The 21,346-nt window shown below is 37.1% G+C and overlaps 1 protein-coding gene and 1 long non-coding RNA gene across 2 annotated transcripts; one reads left to right on the top strand and one right to left on the bottom strand.

The window, feature by feature from the left end:
• Nucleotides 1–1,504: 1,504 nt before the first annotated feature.
• LOC117229423 (hexuronate transporter) lies at nucleotides 1,505–21,286 on the top strand. The gene is made up of 10 exons (XM_076520080.1): nucleotides 1,505–1,694; nucleotides 14,093–14,204; nucleotides 14,453–14,576; nucleotides 15,114–15,266; nucleotides 16,044–16,154; nucleotides 16,236–16,398; nucleotides 16,904–17,102; nucleotides 18,047–18,325; nucleotides 18,428–18,625; nucleotides 19,523–21,286. The coding sequence occupies exons 2-10, from the start codon at nucleotides 14,099–14,101 to the stop codon at nucleotides 19,723–19,725; spliced, it is 1,536 nt and encodes a 511-aa protein (XP_076376195.1). The 5' UTR covers nucleotides 1,505–1,694; nucleotides 14,093–14,098; the 3' UTR covers nucleotides 19,726–21,286.
• LOC117229424 (uncharacterized) lies at nucleotides 8,725–14,149 on the bottom strand. The gene is made up of 4 exons (XR_004492552.2): nucleotides 13,317–14,149; nucleotides 12,657–12,907; nucleotides 12,347–12,527; nucleotides 8,725–9,149 (listed from the first exon to the last, which is right to left on the bottom strand). It is a non-coding gene; the product is annotated as an uncharacterized LOC117229424 (long non-coding RNA).
• Nucleotides 21,287–21,346: the final 60 nt, after the last annotated feature.

Here is a 21,346-nt window from a genome sequence, read left to right as displayed (position 1 = left end):
CAGTGAATAACGCCTTTGTTTATGCGTACTTTTTATAGACGGCCTCATTTTCGACGATCAGAAAACACGTTTCACATTTTCTCTCGAGCGTCATATTCTTAGCTCTCATCTTTCATGCGCGTACAGCCCAATTTAGTAACAATTGAGAATCTTTTTGAGTACTTCAGACTAGTTAATACGTTCCGAAGACCCGGAAAACTGAGGAGATCATTCTGTTTGTAGGTGAATTTACATTCAAGGTTTACTGCAGAGTTAAAATCAAAAGTGTCAGAAGACATTCGTATTAACGATTCACGACATTTCTATCTTTTTTTCCCGTAAGCAATCTTTCGGTCGATTGTCTTCCTTATCTTGACATTCGTAAATGAAGATGAGAATTCGAATAGAAATCCACGGCTCACACTTTCTATTGTTAACACATTACTAGGCTGCAGCTTCGCGTGCTGAGATATAAATTACAAGCAAACACGTATATTAATTATGATCAATGACATTTATACGTTATTTTCGCATTAGGAATCTTCTAGCCGATTGTCTCTATTATCTTGATTTTCATTAAATAATCTATGCTAACAAACTGCTGTGCATGCGGCTTCTTATACATTCGAGGCATTTGCAAATCTGTAAACTACAAGAAAACATTTATGTTAATAGAGATTAAAATGACATCTTTACATTAATTTTCTCCAAGGAGTCTTTCAGTTGACGAAACAAATTTCTTTATCTCGATTATCTACAAAAATAGGAATTCGCATAAACATTCTCAGTCTATTGACAACTTCATCCTTAATCAAATTAATATAACGGGTTAATACAATGTAACAATTTCATCTGAAATTATTATTCGAAATGATTAAATCAAATTATTATTTTGGTACTCGTTGTCTAGCAAAAATATATTTGTTTAACATCGCAAAAAGTATTCGTTGTTATTATATTGTAATTGAGATCCGAATATCATCGTACATTAAAACTGCCACCAAATTAATCAAGGATTGTATCAGTCGCAGTTTCTCGCTTTAGGCTCAGATAGAAAAGTTCAGAGACATAATTTCTTCAATTTTTTAAATTCTCTTCTTTCATTCCAACCAATTGCAATTCTTAGAAATACTTCTGGTACTCGTTGTCTATCGATCCAGACCCTCCAACATCTGAAAAAGAATTCCAGTCCTTTGGACCAATTCTAAAAGGGTCACACTGTTTTGGAAGATGTACGAACAACTTTCGCGAGCCCCATCGCAGCTCAACGCGTCAAAAATCGAAAATTTGAGCGGTTCCTCGCGATTTCCATCTTCCACAGGAACAATCCACGAGCGATCGCCGGAGAAGACCTTGGAAATCGAAGATCAAGAGTACGTATTCCGTGCTCCCACCGTAAGCAAAACACGCGAGAATACTTACCTATTAGTGCAGCCTCTGTCGGTGGTGCCCCTTCCTCGATCCTATCCGCGGAAGGTCCAATCCTTGGACACTTTCTTATAAATGAAGGTTGACCGACGTCTTGTTTCTCATTTAACGCTCCATCCCTCGCAGTCAGAGGGATCGATGCGTTCCATATACGCACGTACACGTACCGGAGAGTTCGCACGTTCCTCCATTGTGCCGTGAACCGAATTGAACAGTGACTCCCCGACAGTTTATCCCTGGAATTTCGTGAGAGTTAACCGAAACCGTGTGGCGGCCGCTGCAAACACGTAAGTATCGATCATGCCGATTCATCTCTCGCTGACACAACGTCTACGAAACAGATTATTATAACGTCGAACGGCAGCTTTGCCTTCCCGATGATCAGTGAGCGATTATTATGGACTTATTCCACCGAACAAAATTTTGAGAGTCGTTTTACGCCATCGGTTTTTGGGGAAGTTAATTTTCAGGGAAGAGTAAAATTTTCTATTATACGCATTGCTTTGGTTAACTGTAACGGTTAGGTGAATTGCTTTTTAGGTGGAACGATTTTCTAGACTTTTTTTTCGGATGCAACAGTGTATTTTTGTTGTAATGTTAGGAACATCTAACGCGTTTAAATAATGTTCAATTAAGAAATTCATTTTGGAAGTGTACTGCGGATTTTTATGCAAAATAAAAATGATTTGAATCAAATGAAATTAGAAAGGGGATCAATGAAGATGTATTTCATCTGCCAACGATTTTAATTAGTTGAAAATAACATAATAGTGTTTGTCAATTCTTCCAATGCTTCCATTGTCTTGTACTTTACTGACCGAGTTTTCTCATGAATGCATAAAATCCGCAGTCGAAAGTCTTGAATGAAAATTCGTTTGGACTCGTTACTGCACTTCTCTGAATATTTTTAACCCCTAACTGGTGTCCCATTTTATTTTACAGTGGAAAGTTTACTTTTCCGTGCTTTTATTATTTTATACCCTAGCTATGGATAAAATACAACGAATCTAAAGAAATAGATTAACAAATTATTTTGTACTTCTTATTTAGGCTCTATCATGGCCTCGGTATATCAGTCGTTTTTGTGAAAGTCATCGTACCAGTCAAGAGTTAATAAAAATAAATGAATGTAAACAGTTCAAAAGCAGTATTATTAAAAGTTTTAATTAAACGTGTCGAGCTCCATTTCTTTGTTTTCGTGAAAGGATTGAACGAATCTGCGAGCAATCAATAAAAACTTCGTTATCCTTCAAAGACCCCAAGGTGAAGGGAGGCTACTATTACGTACCAGCATTACAATTCTCAACACCGAACACGACTCCTGCGAATGAAGTCTAGTTGAATAACCTCTGCACGAGGAATTTCTACGGTCCCCTGGCTTTAGATTGATTCAAAGGTCATTGTAAAGGTTATGGTGCTTGCGATCTAATTGTTTCCCTTTTAATTCGACGACCATCGTCTTTTTTTACACAATTCAATACAGAATTATTACACGACTTCCCGGAGGTAAACTAAACCTGCGGTTTTGCTCTTTCAAATCCGAGGGTTCATTTAACACGTTCCGTGCCACGTGTACCATCGATGGTACATGCTTGCATGTTTACTTAGTGAACTGAACAAATTGTTTACAAGAAATTTAGAACCGAAGAAACAATTTCCACCGCAAGAATGGGCGTTGATAAGTTTTTGTTATGTTGTTATGTGTACGAGAATTAATAATTGCACGTATTACATCAAGTTTTAGTAAAATATCAAAGTGTGAAGATTCGAGTAAAAAAAGCTCGGCACGGAACGTGTTAATAACGAATCTACCGAGCTAACCCTAAAACGATTGTACATTGAATTATTTCTCACGAACGCATCTATTATCATTCGAATAAATGTGAAACAGAAAATCTGTGACATTTCTTACAAAAATCACGATTGGTCGAACTGAGAAAAAAAAATAAAAACCATGTTTTTGAATCTTTTTATCCGAACTGCGATTTTCACGAATTTTTGATTGTTTGCAGCTCTTAATTACGTCAACCGATTTCGATGAAATTTTTAGTACTCATACAAGTTATTAACATCTGTGGAACGTATCGTTTATGTTTCCAATATAAGCTCAGATAAAAAAAGGTGAAACGATTTAATTGTTTTATTTTTCGTAATTCTAATATTTTATAATATTTTTACTCACTGTCTAATGAAAACTAGTCTAATATATGATAAAGATTCAAGTTGAACGAACGTTCTAAAATGTGTTCGAATATTTACGGTATTTACCGTATATAAACAATTAATAGAGCTGCATTCGATCTTTTTTATTCGCAACGTACACAAATTGTTTTACAATGCACGCGCGCCTGAAGTTTCACGAAACAATTGCGAGGAGCAATTGCAGTAAATTTCCATAGTATTTGAAATGCAAAAAAGCAGGACACGCGTGATCGTAGTATTACGATCGCAGACGTTTTACATTCCGGAACTCATTCCCGAGCGCACCACTCACGGATTTTCTTACGAAAAGCTCAGCGGCGTCGAGTTTCAGCTTAATACGGTAGATCGAATAATTTACAACGATATAGGCCTTGATTCTCGCGTCGATAAATGAACACCGCAGCACAGATCGGACCACCGATTGCAGTATTGTTTTGCATTATTTGCGCAATGGTTATTGCACAAGTGTAAATAGATATGTGCGAGTAGGTACGATTACTCGGGCAAGCTTTGAAAAATTCGCGAATTCAATGGACCGATATGTCCGATGTCGCACTATAACACCTTAGCTGACATATGCATCGTTGCAGATGCACATTGAATATTTAATTTTGTCACGAGGGTTGAATCATCTTACTCTCGGAACAATATGTCGAAATACAATTTTTCCCTATTTCGATACAGTTGAATCTGCATGCAAATTTACACATAATATACACAAATCTAGAGTACACGTAAAGCGCACAGATTTTACGTAAATCTACAGCTTTTGACATTTTGCGATCCAACTTGTGATTTTTCACCTCGCAATTTCTATAAATATCATTTATCACTTTGCTAAACGAAAGTAAAATGAGAGTAATTTGATTAATGAGATAAAAATTGGAAAAGTAAAATGCATAATGTTCGTTATTATTGCAATCCCCTTAACAAAAAATATACTGAATATACGAACGCAATTTTGAAGTCTGGACAGAAAAACTCCATCAACCATTTATTGAAGCAACGACATTCAACGCGTCGACTCAATTGAATTATATTATATCATTTAACTAATTTATTCACGGCGTTTAGAAACCCCGGAGATTATACTTGGAAACGATATAATATTCGATGAACGATAAAATATGAAGTGTCCCGAGTATCACTGAATGTGGCGTTCGTTTTTGCATAAAACTAGGTGAGTTACAGACTAACATCTAATTGAATGGCGAATTATGTATATAAATTATAAATAAAGGAGTACATTTCGATATATTGGATGAACTTCCTTCGCTATCGTTTGCTATAAAGGCGTAAAGATGCACAAGCAATATGCAGCGAGATGCATTCTAAGCGTGCATAACACCAAGGATGGCAGGCAATCCAGTATAGAAATAAAAAAAAAGCACCAATACTATTTTAGTTTCATTTACATTTGATCGAGAGAGCGTACAAATTACTGGATTAATGCTGGAATCTGCAAATTGGCCTTTAGAACCGCATAAAGATCTGCAGTCTATTAACGAAGCACTATAATCACAATTATGTCCGAAGCGGAAGTGTTAATCGAATTTGCTCTCGAACGATGATCTATAAGGATGTCTTCTCCCACGTTGGTACTCTTTCTGTCGTAGAATTGAGAATTCTATGGACATGGGAATTCTATGGTAGTGTGTGTAACTTCGTCGAAATGATTTAGATTCGTTTAGATTCGATCTGCGAACAAGATCGAGTAACCGTGTTAATTAACCTTCTGAAGACCGACACGTGGCGGCACAATTATGAGATAATTAATCAAAGCATAATCGTTTATGAATACGATCTGCATTATCTATGCACTTTGTTTTAGGAAGATCCGAAAGATCCGCAGTCCGCTACTGATGTTTAATATGCTAAATGCTCGACGTTGCATTCTTTTTATAACTTGTTTATCATTTATGCAATTTATATGAGCACAACTTTTTATTAAAAATAGATCAAACATTGTACAATTTCTTACAGCGTGTCAATTATTATGAACTTTAAGCAGTTAATAAAATCATCCACTTTGAACAATAGGAAATTATGAAAAAATTCTCGTAAATATATATAAAAGTTACTAACACGATGTTAAAACGATGTTAAAACGTTGCTAAGAAAATTGTGAATCTCAAAGAAATTATGCTACTATCCCTTTAAGCCACACTAATATTCACCTACGAGTGTCATTTTAAAACTGTAAATCAATTTTTAGAATTAATTTCATATAATTGTGGAGAGAAAATTATATAATAAGATATATAGTATGGTGTTCAGAAATTCGCCATAGGATCGACAAGGGGATGATTCTACATGAGAAAATAAGTCGAAAAGTGACAATAACATTTCTCATTTAAAGCTCCGTTTTTGAGAAAAATTAGGTTAAAAAAAATAATACTATCGAATAGGAATCGAGTGGCGGCGCTGCACTTACAACTCAGTTTTCTCGAAAACGGAGCCTTCTTTTTGTTCGACTTATTTTCGCATGTAGAATCATCTTTTTGCCGGTTGTACTATGATTTTTCGAACACTCTGTATATAGGAGATTATATATATAATAATAATATATATAATATAATAATAATAATATATATAATAATAATAATAACAATAATATATATAATATAATATAAAATAGCTTGCTACGTGGACAAAAAAGCGAATGAAACACGGTTTCATAGTGAAAGCACCTGGTCCAAAGCTGCATAAAGCCGCCAGGATGGTAACCGATAAACCTGTCAATTCAAAATGTGACACTATCAATCGAGCAGAAGTAGGATTTATTAGGATTATTTATTGCTCCATTAATTAACGGTGCTACCGTGCGTTCTTGAACGCGTGCGAGGCGTGCTGACTAATTGAGAGGCCCGCTATTCCGTATCCAATCAGAATTCCAGCTACATGGTATACGCCCATGAGGCACGTTTAGCCTTCGATTTAATGTCGGACAGCGATCATAGAAAACCATACCGCCGACTAATCGCACTTCTGTCATCGCCGCTGCTCTCGTTTCCGTTGCATGAGCTATCCTTTGCAATCGGTCGTGAAAAAAGCTGTGCAATTACTCGGACGACGGAGATCATACATTCTATCCTGCTCTCGGTACCTAAGTATTAATGTGTCTTAATGTCTGCTTGTTCCAATAATGAACACCCCTTTCAGTGTACCGCGATCGCTGCTGTATTTGCCGCGATCTCTAACTTTCTCGGTTTTTATTTGTATCAACGTTTTGGGGCTAAAACTCGAACGGTGACGTGTCAAATAAAATATTGATAATATTGTATAGCCTATAATTTATAATTATTTAGCATATTATAATTTATAATTATATAACATATATTCTACAATATTATGTATATCGTACGTTATTATGTAGTATATTATAATCTATAATTATGTAGCATTGTATATATATATATATATATATATATATATGTATATATGTACTCTATTGAAGAAGTATAATATATTCTTAATCGAAATGAAAATTTATTTAATCAATCTATAAATTCCCACGAATTTATATTCGTGGAATTTATAGATTGAATTTTATTATTATTATTATTATTATTATTATTATTATTATTATTATTATTATTATTAATATAGAATTCCGTTCGTTAGAATTTGGAGTGTCGTTGAAATAAAGGTTAAGAAATTTCTTAATAGAGCACTAACTGTAAACCGTAAGTTTGCAAATTTATACGAGAAAATAAAAGATAATTTTCTGGTTAATAGTAACAAGAAAATACAAGTTTATACCAACGTCATCTCCGCACTAAATTAAATCGTGAAATGCACTTTCACAAACATTCATATTAAAATCGTGGATGCGCTCCGTGAAGCCAACCATGCGAAAGAAAAACGAAGATATATACTTTTCTATGTGCCATATTCAACTTTTTCCATTAGTTGCCACAGTTTTTTCTCGGTGGACAAAAACCATGTCACGGTCCAGTTGTGTTAGTCATTTTTTATATAATATTTATGAGAGTCTTTTTACGGAGAGTCATTAATACTTTGCAGCTGTTTTCCGCAATTCCGTTCTTGTACGGTAAATAACGGAAATAACAATCGCGAAGAAGTATACCGTATCTCCTCAGAAACTGTAACAATAATAATTTTTCAATAATCCGCGAAATCGAGCAGGACTTCCAAGATATAAATATCACAAATTTTTAGCAGCTGCTCAAGTTAATAGATAAATTATAATCATTTCGATCACCCGGTACATGGACGTACGATTGACAATTCACGGTCAAGGTTCTTTCCGGAAGCGTTAAATTTCTCACGGCCTTGAACGCATTAAACAGGGAAACACTCTACGAGCGATCGTTCTTGAGATGATCTCCATTATATTCAAGATAAAATTGTTCGCTACTCATTCACTAACGGTTATTAGATAATTCGTTCGAAATATGAAACCTTATTGGACGATACCAACGCCGACTCACCGACTCATATGATTTCCACGGAATGCAATAGCGTATTGATCGGTCGGAATGTTTAATTGCCGTGAAGGAATAACGACGTGAATAATGGTATATTGAGTAAAATTTTAATTGCCGTAATCACCGTCGACGATCGAGCAACCGGGAAACTAATCACGTGCACACGTGTGTCGGCTGATAATATAATTCATTCGTAAATCAAAAAGTCGAGAATTCCGTTCGCCAGCCTCTCGAGAAGACGAAATGAACCTATTGTCCGCTGCTTCCGGCCGGAGCTGGCCTAACTATTGCATACTTAAACATAGTGACTCACCCGCGTGTTACAGTAAACAACGATTTCAAACTTTTAAATCAATTCGTTAGAAATTCTGCTTCGTGTGGATTTCAAATCAAGCTAAAGTGCCATTTGCGGCTAACTTGTGCTCAGTAGATCACAGATATGTTATTTTTTTAAATCGTATGCGAAGTACATATTATGGTGCCATAGTCTCGACTTTAAATTGTTCAATCGCTTCGATACTGCAAGCGACAATTTATGGAAACGTTTCAGCATTCACAGGAAAAATGAGTAGAAGGGGGATAGAACAAATGGAGAACACTTGGGAGACAGGATCATGAGTGATCCTTATCAGTTACTCTGCTAAACGACTGGCAGAACTAATCGTGTTCTTGCTGCATGTATATTTTTCCGGATTTTTTGCTCGTTCTATATACACTTGAATACATTTCCCGTTTCTCCTTGAGCGTGACAATTAATCGCCGAGAAACGGTACAGGTTGTTCGTTCCGACAGGATATCACAGTGGTTCGTGCACTTGCAACATGTACAATCACTCGTTGCTGAAGATTTCGCAGCACATATTCCTGTGGTTTTCCTTGAGAACACAGCTTAACACCCGAACGGTGGACCCTTTTGACAAAAATATAACTGAGAATGCTTAGGATCATTCATAATTTTATTTAAACAATATTATTCCATATATTTCTTAAGGTACTCCTTCCAGATGAGTTAACTTTTTTCGATCAATTGTCAGAAATTAGACAGTCAAATAATATTTGTACTGCGGTTTGCACGCTGTTTACTTTACATCTGAAATTAACAAATTGTTTTATTACCAATGTCAAAGAGAGTATATGTGTATATATAGAGAGTATATAAGAGTATATATTTTTTATGTGACTCGTTATGAGTTAAAATATTTATTAGTAGTTTCCACGGCATCAATCATTTGATCAATTATTAATTTCCCCGTTACAGTAAATTCTTCCCAATTATCTTTCAGAGTGTGAACGAAAATGGACATTTTAGGAGGAGGAGATACAATTATTCGAGCCTTGCGCCTTGTTTTTATAGCTGTTGACAATCGTTGTCCATTTTTGTTTGCAAATTATAGGACAATTGGAGAGAATTTACTGTATTCGCTACGCAGTCGGCCTCAAGGCCCCTCACTGTTACCACAAATCATTGGGTGGAGTTAGGCGATGTTTGGAAAAAAACACTAACCAATGCGTATCGAACTCTGATTCGACGTTATCGTCAAACATTAGCATGCTTATGAATATAAAACGGACTGCGCTGTGGAAAAAACGCTGACAACTCTATTTTTACATGCCAATTAACGGAATCGAGACTGCTCCTACCTCGAACGGAAAGATTTGTGTACCGTTGCAGACAAGATTCATAAGTGGGAAACGGTTATAATGTCAAGGTGGAACACAAAAAACGATTGAGCTGTATCGATATATTATTTTTGATTTATTAGAATTAAAGAAAGGGAAAAATTCCCAAGTAACTCCCATTTGCTGCAACAAATGCAGAACATTTTTATTTCGCGTAAATTGAAAATCATTTGACGAAAGAGACAACGTTTTGTCTGACACTAGTTTCTTAAATTACGGAAATTTTGCATAATAATTTTGCAGCAGTTCAAACTAGGAAATTATTCTACACGAACAGACTGCATTTGTCAGTCAGTATTAAATTGCAATTTTATTGAATGAAATTCGTATTTAAACTGTGTACGCGAAATAATTTCGCGGCAGTTTAAAATTGACGAAGAAGTTAAGGGATGATTCAACGCGAGCAAACTACATTTGCCAGTTAGTAATAAATTGCAATTTAAATTGCATGTCGTTCTTACTTAAACTGTGTACATAAAACGATTTTATTTTGCATAACAATTTTGCAGCAGTTTAAACTAGGGGTTGAAGTTTGGGGATGATTCTGCAGGAGCGAACTACATTTGCTACTTAGTAACAGATTGCATTTAAAATGAATATCAAAACAATTTTACTTTTCATAACAATTTTGCAGCAATTTATCTGTACCTCACTGTAATAAAAATTATATTGCGAAATTCGTAGAAACAGACCATCATAGTCACAGTAGAACAAGTGAACAGAGGAGTCTGCAGTCACCGACAAAAATCATTGACAGTAAATAGCTCAGTTCGTAGAAGCTTTAACGATTCCTGCCGTTGTTATAGGTTTTTATGACACATTATTAAGAATTATAAAGAAAAAAAATTCTTACGTAAACCTGACGAGGCGACCCTTTTTTGTGCGTATCAATATAGCATCAGAATCACATTCTGAAAAACATTCGCAGACGCAGGAGAACCTGCCACAATCGAATTTAGGCATTGTCCATCAAGCTACGTTACACCGAATCGAATGAAGCACGAGAAAAAAGTAAGCAACACCAAGGAAGTACTTTCGAAATCCATGTTTATCCTTCGAAGATTCGAGACAATGTGACGTCAGGATCCTCCTTGGAAGGGTCGATGATCCGATCGTCGATCCCCACTCTTCCAGAGTCATTCGGTTTCAATCGAAATTAACTAGTTCTAAGAAAAATGTCCTTGATCTGCTAGCTTTTTTGCTGATATCTCGCAGAAGGACGATTATGGATGGTGCCCGAAATTGATCTGCTCTGATATTATTGTTAATTACCATTTTATGGTCCGCTTTTTAAGGCTGAAAAAGCGTTTGTCGTAAAACCATTGTATCGAAAAGATGCCATTTCAAATATTGCTATTTAACCATTTATGAAAATATTATTCAATACCAACACAGCTTTTGTTCCCCATCAAGACAAATTGGATGAAATAAATTTTACTATTATCAAGATAAAAGTTATAATTTTTTAGAATCAATTTACGAGGTGGAAGGGGTTTAGAAACTCACTATTTTATCAACTGTTTACGTCAGTTTTTTGAGAGGGAAGAATGTTTACATTAGCACGATGAAAAAAATACTTACAGCCTCGATAGTCCATGTTTTTAACAAAAGAGATATTAACAATAAATAATGCTTAGTAACGAAGCAATCTATTACTGAATCAGATAAAAATAAAATGCAGTTGAACAGCTTAGTGACGACGCATAGAGAAAGGAACACACAGTGAATTCAACACTGTAAAAATCAGCAAAGCATGGATTACATAATGTTCAAGGAAGTTGAATTGACGTTAATAGTTATTTGCAGATGGACCAAACTAGATGTTTCCATGGCAACCGTCTCTGAAATCATGATTCGGAATTTCGCGAAAACCGATTCCGCTAATGGATCCTAATTGCGGCAAATTATCGTGCGTTGAGTAACAGGTCTTCGAGTGATAACAAGTGCCATTGGACATACATTGTTGTAATTAGCCATGTTACATTGCCGCTGCATTATCGTTTTTATACGTCACGAGTATTTGCAGGCCGCAGGATGATTTGTAAAAGATAGGATCATAAATCGCGCGTCGTACAAGACGAGGAATCATGGAAATTGTTCGTGGGTGTAGTTGCTACAATGAATCATTGCTAACTTTTACACCGTACTATTTCATTGGCTCGTGCGTTAATTTCGTATTTTCTTCGGTCGATGTAATTTGTTAATTGTAAAATAATCAGTAGTGTGCGTTGCATGTATAGCTACGCGAGTACGCGTGTGAAAACAAATGTGTTCGATCGATAAATTACGTTCTTCTAATCGCGGATATAATGTTTATAACATTGCATAATCTCTGATCATCTTTGTTAAGTTGATTAATCGAAATGAATTCTATGTGGCATTATAATCTGTAAACTGGTTTCGCTTAACAAGTGAAAACGATTTCGTCGTTATTAATATAAACAAAGTGCTTAACATGATTAAAACGATCATGTCTGTTCTGTCTCAATGATTTTGGTTCAAGGCAACCGAGTCACACGCACGCGTGTTGACGTCCTACTGAAATGCACGCCAACATTTCTATCCAGCATTTACCACTTACGCGGATTGTAATAATCGAGGTTTTACCTTGTTTATTAGTTCATTGGCTCCGTGTCGACTGAAACCAGCCAATTGCCGTGTAACGTTGCAAACAATGAAATCCATGACGTTCCAAGCGACTGTGCTTATTGAGCTAATATTAACAATCCAACGTGTTCTAAATGTCTTCATTGATATTTGCTACATCTTCTATCTTATTCGTCTCGTTCTAATAATTTGAGAAAATATCCTTAAATTAATAACTGCATTATCGTATCAGAATTTTTAAGTAAATAGTTGTTTGTTTAAAACATATAAAGACAAAAAGAATGGGGTGCATCAATAGATTTATTTTTACCTTTCTTAAATGATCGAAGAAAAATCGATTCTATTTGGCTTCTCGTACAATTTACATAGAAAATTTTTATTTCGCACAAGTATCTACAGGTGATTGAAGAAAGAAATATTCTACTTGGCTTCCATTCATGCAGTTGACACAGAAAATGTCTATTTTGCATAAGTATCTATAGGTGATTGAAGAAAGAAATATTCCATTTAGCTTCTGGTCTCGTGTCGTCGACACAGAAAATTTCTACTTTGCATAAATATCTAGAACATAGAAGAAAGAAAGATATCGTTTATCTTCAATCACGTACAAATTAATCTTCAATTTCCATGGCCATCGACTAATATAAACTCGCCGAAGTAGAACAGTATCTGATAGCAAACATGTTTGCAAGTTAATCTCTGTTTCCAAAATAGTATTTTACTTCCACGAACTTTCATACGTTCTTCAAAAACAGCTACACGAAGGTTAATAATCATTTATTTTCCTTTTACACTTCAATCCATTCAATCGTATTCCACTTCCAACCCCATATGTTAAACAAATACATCGAATCGAAAGAATCACAAAGAAATGATAAGTGTGTATTACTGGAAACAGAGGATGGACCAAGAGCATTCATTTGAAGATCGTGCAAGAATATGTCAAGGTTATTAATGTCGGTCGACTTACATTGAAAGCAGTAATTTTAAACCTGCGTCGTCAACGATTTTACTATCGGTGCAATAATTTGTTGATCCAAAAACACAGGTTACTTCCTGCAGGCCCGATTCCCGCTGGAAGCATCGCCGGATGCGATTTACAGTTGTCGAGCCGTAAATTTGCGTGGTCAATATTAAACATGAATGCGCAACGACGCGGCGGGATCGCCGGAAAACGGAATAACGACGGCTCCCCCTCGTATAACGTTCGGAGATGCAATCGGCCACGGTATATTTACGATTGAGTAAACGTTAACAAGTATGTAAACGCCTTGCCTCGCATAATTCTCCCAATAATTAATGCGGACTCGTGGAGTCATGATTCCGCGCGTTGCGCAATCCATATTTTACAGCAAGCTATTAACATGTCGGGCTGCCTGCCATTAAATTTGACCGACATGTTGATGACTAAACGTTATTCATTCACCGAAATAAATATTTATGTACACCCACCGTCCCCTGTCCGCCATCTAGGAGCTCTTCTATTCTAAGGGATGACAGGATTTCTTCGAAAAGAAAATTCAACATCGGATTTGTAAAACTGTTTATAAAAATAACTGATTATGCAAATGATTAATAAAAACAGCTGATTAATAAAAAACTGTTTATGCAAATTCAACATTGAACGTTCTTTACGAATTCACTTTTCTTTGTTTAGGGAAATTAAAGAAAATATGATACATTTTTCAGCCAACGAAAGAAACGTTTCTAGCACTTCTCGTGAAGCTGGAATAACGCTTGTTCCAGGTAACGATGTTAAGTTCGGCGCTCCAGAAGATCAAATTCCTGTACAAACCATACGCGTTGGGTGTAGTTTCCATCGGGTACGTGCTCGGGGAGCTAGGTCATTATTTAATCGGTAAGTGATACATGCGATACTGGTCGTACCTCCTCTACCCTAAGAAAATATTTGCAAATTGGTCCTTCATCCATCATTGTTCTCCCTCTTTCTCTTTAGACACCTAATTTGGTTTAATTCCGTAGAAGTTTCCAGCTTGTAAGAAACCAATGTATATTTATTTTCCTTGTATTGGGCAGCTGGTCAATTTTAATCGGGCATTTCTAGACCAACTAGGCTAACAGCGTTCTCCTATTTTCGTTTCCAAGGTGTCACCAGCAAAGCCACGGCGGAAGATCTACACTATGGTGACATTTCCTGTCAATTAAACTCGACGACGCTATCCATCGCGGAGCTCCCGATTCAATGCGAAGCTGCCAAGAACGAGAGCTAGTAAGTTTCGATACTTCAGCTCTAAATGTCAATATCATCCGAAAAACTGACGTCTTGATCGAATCAAAAATATCCTCGCAATTAGTAACTTGTTGCCACTAAATGACTTAATATATTTTTGTATCTCATCTTCTTTTGAATTCCATTCTCATTCCAATCAATTAGCATTTTTATACGAAATTTGAACATTGTCTAGTAAACTATTCCTTCAAAAATCTGCGAAAAATTCAAGTCATTCGGTGCAATTACGAAGAAGATATTTTAGTAAATAACTGTAATGAACAACACCTTTATCGAGTCGTGATTTATTCCTTCCATCACAGTGTTAATGCTATGACGAATAAATTGCAAGCCGATGAAGACGTTCTCGATGCACGTGATCTGTAGAATTTACCAAGAACTTTATCCTGTTAGCGGGACTTGCATCGGGGCTTTCGCCGACAATGGTTACTGCGAATAGAATAAACTCCGAATACATTCGCTTTACTTTCGCTCCAAATCGAACGCGATCGTTGAAGGTGTTCCGTTGTTTTGCAGCTGCGAGTCCCTGGAGCTGAACGGCACACGCTATTGCGAATGGAACTACAACGGCCTTGGTCTGGACTATCAAATCCTGGCGGGCCCGAGCTTCATCGCGGTGTTCACGATAGTCGGCGTCGTCTTGGGTGTCGCAGCTGATAAATATAATAGGTAAATCTGTTAGCTTCTCTCTCGAATCGTTATTAAATTACTTCTCCGGGAATTACACAACCTATACCGTTGCTGAGGTTGCCACTACCGTTGCAACGCCTCTTGGCAATGCCGTACGCAGATCCTGTCGCTGTGTCTTACCAGCTTAGATGCGCCTGACACCGCTACTAATCTACGTTCAGAAGGAAAAACTGCTGCATATTACACACACCGTTAGACAACCGGTGTATCTTTCGTCATATTACGTAACTGTTCCGTATTTGCTCGGTGACGAACCGACTCTATATAAATATTTGCAGGAATTGAAATCCTGAATGCGATCTTATCCGCGTCCCTATTGGTTCCAGCAAATGAATGACACGTAACCGAGTCGAATCGTAGAAAATTATCTGCACGAGTCTCGATCCGGTCTTCCAATGGCACAAAGATCGCTATCGCATGATCGAGGCGCATAAAAGAATGCAGCACCCTAACTTGGAGCTTCCAGTAGTTATAAAATTTTCGATCGCATCCTCTGCTCTGATATTATCTGCGCAATTGTAAGATATTTGCGTAACTGTTTCGCTCTTTTACGAGTTTGTTTTGTGCACGCGGTCTGTTTAAAATAAGTTTGCAAGTTAATCTTCAATTTCCATGGCCATCGACTAATATAAACTCGCCGAAGTAGAACAGTATCTGATAGCAAACATGTTTGCAAGTTAATCTCTGTTTCCATAGCCGTCGAATAATATGAGCTCGCCGATTAGAACAGATAATGAACGTACCTTTGATTCGCAGGGTAAGGTTGCTGACAATATGCACCCTCATCTTCAGTATCGCGATAGTACTGATGGGAGCGGTGAAAGAATACTGGCAGTTGGTTGTTCTTCGGATGATATTGGCTGCAGGGTGAGACAAATGCAATTTGATCTACGAGGTAGTCAATTTTTCTTCTGGTTCCTATTATCCTTCTCCGTGTTTCTCGTATAGAGAGGCGGGATGCAATCCTCTGGCAACGGGGCTACTCTCAGACTGGTTCCCAGAAAAGCAAAGAGGGCTTGTTATGTCGATTTTCAACTGGGGAATCTATGGAGGATACGGAATAGCGTTTCCCGTTGGTCGTTACGTGCCTAAACTGAACATCGGAGATTTGGTAAGCACCGTTACGTCACAGGGACATTCTTTTTCATCCATTTAGTTAATAATTATATTAACAGAAAAATTCCAGTTGTTCAAATAGTACAATAACATAGTACAGTAATTTCTCCAAATATTTCTCCCACTGCGTAGTTAATATCAAGAATGAAATAGTAAGTAAAAATTTGCAAACATTACAGAATTCCGTTTCGTTCTTCCTCTTTTTCCTGTTTTCTCTTTCTTTAGTTTTTTAGACACCTCCTCATTTTGATCACAAGTGCGTAAATTCCGCAGTGATCAATTATAAGAGCATCCGTAACAAAAGTTAGAATATTCATTACTATTTGCCCCATCGAATGGTCCAAGCTTCATTCTCGTCGAATAAACAATAAATTATCGGTAGACGGCGTTACGCGACAGAAACCGATGAAAAGTTGGAAAGCTTCTCTCGCTTGCGCGTCGTACACTTTGCCCCCATAAACGCATCGCGTACACGTTTGCGTTAAAATTGATTTCTACAGGGATGGAGGGCGTGTTACTACGGAGCTGGAATAATCGGGCTGATTATAGCAGCTTTCACTTTGACGTTATCCGAACCGAAGCGAAAGACGATCGGCGAAGAGGAAACGAACAAGGATGGGAAAAGAACACCCATTTGGAAAGTGATCCTGCAACCGAGGATCATACTTCTCTGCTTGGCTGCGAGCATCAGACATTGCGGTAAACGGCAATACCTTAGCGCGAAGGATTGAGATACATTCGCAGGTTATATTGGCGTCCACGTGACTAGTTTACTTCGACTACTACTCGTTTATTTATCATAATTTCGAATGCAAAACATTTCGAACGCGTGGATAGTTGAAAGTTTTGCAGATAAATTGTTGCAACTTTTGAACCGTTATCAAATGATAGAAATTAAAGATGGAGATCTATTAAAATTTAATCAATAAATTAGGTCCTGATACATGTATGTATAGGTAATTAATAGACGGCGAATTTTATGCATTTATGACAGAAATTGATAAGAGAAATACAAAGTAGTGTAGTTATATTTTGTTCAACGTGTTTTACAAAAATTTGTAAAAATGTCATAATTTGGCCTTCCCCGCTTATCTAACGCAAGAAATTACCAGATCATCTTGTATAACATAAATCTCGTTATGATCTGAACCAAAATAGTGTAGTAATCTTGACTATTTACAAAATGGTAGTATTTTGAATAGAGATTATTGGTTCTCTAAATATTTTTTCGCCACTAGCATGTTCATGGAATAAGAAAAAGGCGACGGAATTAAAAAGTTTTGGTTCACAAGATAACAGAATACATACTGCAGATGTTCTAGAAATTTCAAGTCAATTGATTCACTAGAACTTAAGGTATCGTGGCAATAGTTTCGAAAATGAGGTTTCGCGAAGAACGCGTTCAAAGTTTTTCTCGTCGGTTATTTCAACATCTTCGACTTCGCCACTTTTACGAATTCGAACAAATCGTTCTGCATACATCTTCTGAAATATTTCTGGTTCAAGAAACTTCGAGAAAAATGTATTATTCGAAGGTCCGAGGTCAGAATTTCTGGTTTGGCAGATCGATCATTTCTTTGTGTAAATCTTTCAAGCATTATATAAGTGTTTCTATCACTTCACACCATTGTTCTCCTTTCCAGGTGGCATGTGTTTCGCTTACAATTGCGATCTTTACTACAGGGATTACTTCCCCGACTACGACCTCGGCTGGTGGTTGTTCGCCGTGACGATTGTGATAGGCAGCATCGGTGTCGTGGTCGGTGGTGTTGTCAGTGACAAGTTCGTGGCGAAAATGGGAATCCGATCGAGGGTGGCCTGTCTGGCCATCAGTCAAATAGTAGCGACACCGTTCGCATTTGGTTCGGTGTACTTCAACCCTCTATGGGCAATGATCACTCTTGGTATTTCTTACTTTTTCGGTAAGTTTTTCATTCGATGTTCTTTAGCTTCATGGATACATACATATAATTGCCACCGTATTCTGAACAGACAATTACACGCAAACGTTCTTTGAATTGCAGCCGAAATGTGGTTCGGCATAGTCTTCGCCGTAGTGGTGGAAATAGTCCCGCTACACTTCCGATCAACGACTATCGGTGCTTTCTTATTCGTGATGAACAATATTGGCGGAAACTTGCCGATACTCGTTGAGCCGACCAGAACGGCTATTGGCTTCCGAGAATCCCTTTATATATTTTACGCTGGATTCTATGGCATCAGTGAGTAATCGCGAACAGTTAACAATAACCCGTAACACAGTTCGCGGATCGTTTAACCGCGGCGTGCATCGATTTCATCCTCGTACACATTGGATCAATGTTGTCCGAACGCGAATCCTTATTTCGCCTTCTGTCGCATCAATATTGTTACAAATTGTTCTCCCAATTACGACACTGCGGATATCTACGCAACATAAATATAATTTCTGACAATTGCAAGAAATAAAAGTTGCATAAACATTGGTTTCTTCGGTCGATAATTTTGACGCGTTGAAGATAGAGCTTTAAATTCGTTCGATATTCTTTTGTGTTTCGTCTACTCATTCTTGTCACGTTTGCATAAAAATCCGCGATCCGCACATTATGTTTCTTGCAATTCGATGCCAATTCCGATCCAATTGAATTTACGAAGCAATAATACGAGAATTTTTCGAACAGTGTACACGGATCAAAATCGTTACGTCGGTAAGTGACGATCAGACTGTGGATTTTATGCGTTTATGAGAAAAACAAGTAGATCAAATTTTAAAGAATTCAAAAATACTATTATGCTGAATTCAGCTCGTTAAAATTGCTACAAACAGAAATAAATGTATAGGTATTTCCTGCAGTTTACAGTTAGCGATGATAAAATATTTGAAAGACTGAAACACGTCTTTAAAATAAGGAAACAAGCATAGAAATTTTTAAAATGCAGTAAATCCTCGTTTTTAGAGCTCTTGACAATCGGTAACTATAAAAAGGAATCGCAAGGCTCGAATAATCGTATCTCCTCTTCCCAAATTGTCCATTTTTGTTTCCAAACTGAGAGTCAATTAGGAAGAATTTACTGTATCAATGTTTCATGAATGGTTTCGAAGATGTCTCATAGTACAGATTCCTCTTCCATTCTTGCAGGTTCCATCATGTTCTTCTTTACGATGTTTTTGATGGACGGAGCCACGAAGGTAGAGGACCCTCCGACGCCGGTAATCACCAGCAAGCCAACATTAGGCTACGACAATAGCATGTTCACGCACGACGAAGGGAGCATACCTACCCTAGAACTCCCCCGATTATATCCGGAACGGCCATTCAAGATCGAGAACTCTAGGCTATAGCGGGGAAACGCGCGTATCATAAATTGTAAATAGTATCCGGAATTACTCGAACTACTGCACGATTCGCTGTCTATTGCAGCAGTAAAACAAAAGCGACAGAGTACATGACAGTTTGTCAGAATACGTTGATCGAAGCATCGTACAGCAGAAGCTCGAATCGTATCTTGTCCAAAAGCGTTAGTCGTTGCGGAGGATGCCAGCTGATTTATTTACTCGGCAGGAACAAAGAGACGGCCAAGAGAAAATAAGATCAGACGAGAACGAAAATTTTGAAGCACCCAGATTTTCAGGCATGTTTTTCGGTACCAGTGCTCGTATCACAGATGAAATTACTTTGCTTTCGCTGGAAAACAGCTTGGAAATGCAAATAAGTCGGGGGTCGGCTTACATTTAGTCTCGTTTTCATCGGAAGCACCTCGCCAACGTGTAACAAACGTTTCCATAAACATGTGGGTAGAGATATAAGAATTGTTATTTCCACTCCTTGCTATTGGTCTTGATGGAAGGAAACTGGACTGTACGGGCTACGAGAATGAAAATAATCACGGCAAGAGAGAAGAAAAGCAGGATCGTCATTACGCCGGCTAGGCGAGCTGCTATGAATTCGTTAATGTATAATACCTGCAGAATTCAACTTTCGGAGACTATGCTTTGGTCCGGATTCATTATGACCTTCGAAACTGTGGAATTCTGCGTAACGTGCTAGACTGACTCTTTATTGGTTAAATGCGACGATGAATGTCAGCTCTTAGACTACTATAAGAGACCAGCGGTATCCATAAGATAAGCTTAGGGTACTCTCGATTAAATAGCATAAGTTGAAAATCAGGTTCGTTCTGTTCGGTCGTGTGTAGTGCATTCGTTTATTTCTCTCAATCCAACACAATCACGCGAATCTGTTCCGAAAAGTATATGGAGATTTATGCTTATAAGATCAATACGATTTTACTGTCAAAACTTTTTCGCCAACTTAATACTTCTGGCAGTTAAGACTTACTTTAACTGCACAGATTGTTACAAGTTGGAACTTAACACCCCTTATGCCATATTAAAATTTTAATAATATGTTCTACCCTTTCTAAAAATGCAAATGGATCACTTCACTTTCCAGGATATACATATATCATTTGTGTTCAAGGCAGAATATTGCAGAAATATTTAAAGCGTTTAAAGAAACAATAGGGGTGGAATAGTTGTCGGAGAAGTTTTTTCAAATCTTTTTTATACCCCTTAGGGAAACGATGCCAAAGTTTCGCCACTAATTTCAATCGCACCCTGTCCCTTAACATAATTCAAAAAATGTTTTACCACGCATTTAATCCTTATCAGATTATTCGAGTGCGTAACATGAAAATTATCTTGAATTCGAAAGTAAGAAACAAGTGATAGTGTAAGGGTTGAACTATCATTTTTATGTTTCTACGAGCCACACCAAATATATATACATATATGTTTGAATCGAACGATTTGCATATAACATAATTTCAAGCGTTTTTCAAAACGATTCAAGCAACAATTTCCGATAATTGTATTAAGCACAATAAAAGCTACATTGTCCAGACGTATGATTTTTAATAAAAGAAACGCTTGTGTGCGTTTCACGGTTGTTTCATTTACGAGA

Source organism: Megalopta genalis, chromosome 3 (genome assembly GCF_051020955.1).
Source record: "Megalopta genalis isolate 19385.01 chromosome 3, iyMegGena1_principal, whole genome shotgun sequence".
Classification (NCBI taxonomy): domain Eukaryota; kingdom Metazoa; phylum Arthropoda; class Insecta; order Hymenoptera; family Halictidae; genus Megalopta; species Megalopta genalis.
Note: the sequence above shows the minus strand (reverse complement) of the source record. Positions and strands in the feature narration are given on the sequence as shown.

Excerpts from the sequence above, each read along its gene's own strand:
- LOC117229423 (XM_076520080.1), top strand. The coding sequence starts at position 14,099 with ATGTTAAGTTCGGCGCTCCAGAAGATCAAATTCCTGTACAAACCATAC. Across the intron at positions 16,155-16,235 it reads CGGATGATATTGGCTGCAGG|AGAGGCGGGATGCAATCCTC; the intron begins GTGAGACAAATG and ends TTTCTCGTATAG. Across the intron at positions 17,103-18,046 it reads TGCGAGCATCAGACATTGCG|GTGGCATGTGTTTCGCTTAC; the intron begins GTAAACGGCAAT and ends TCTCCTTTCCAG.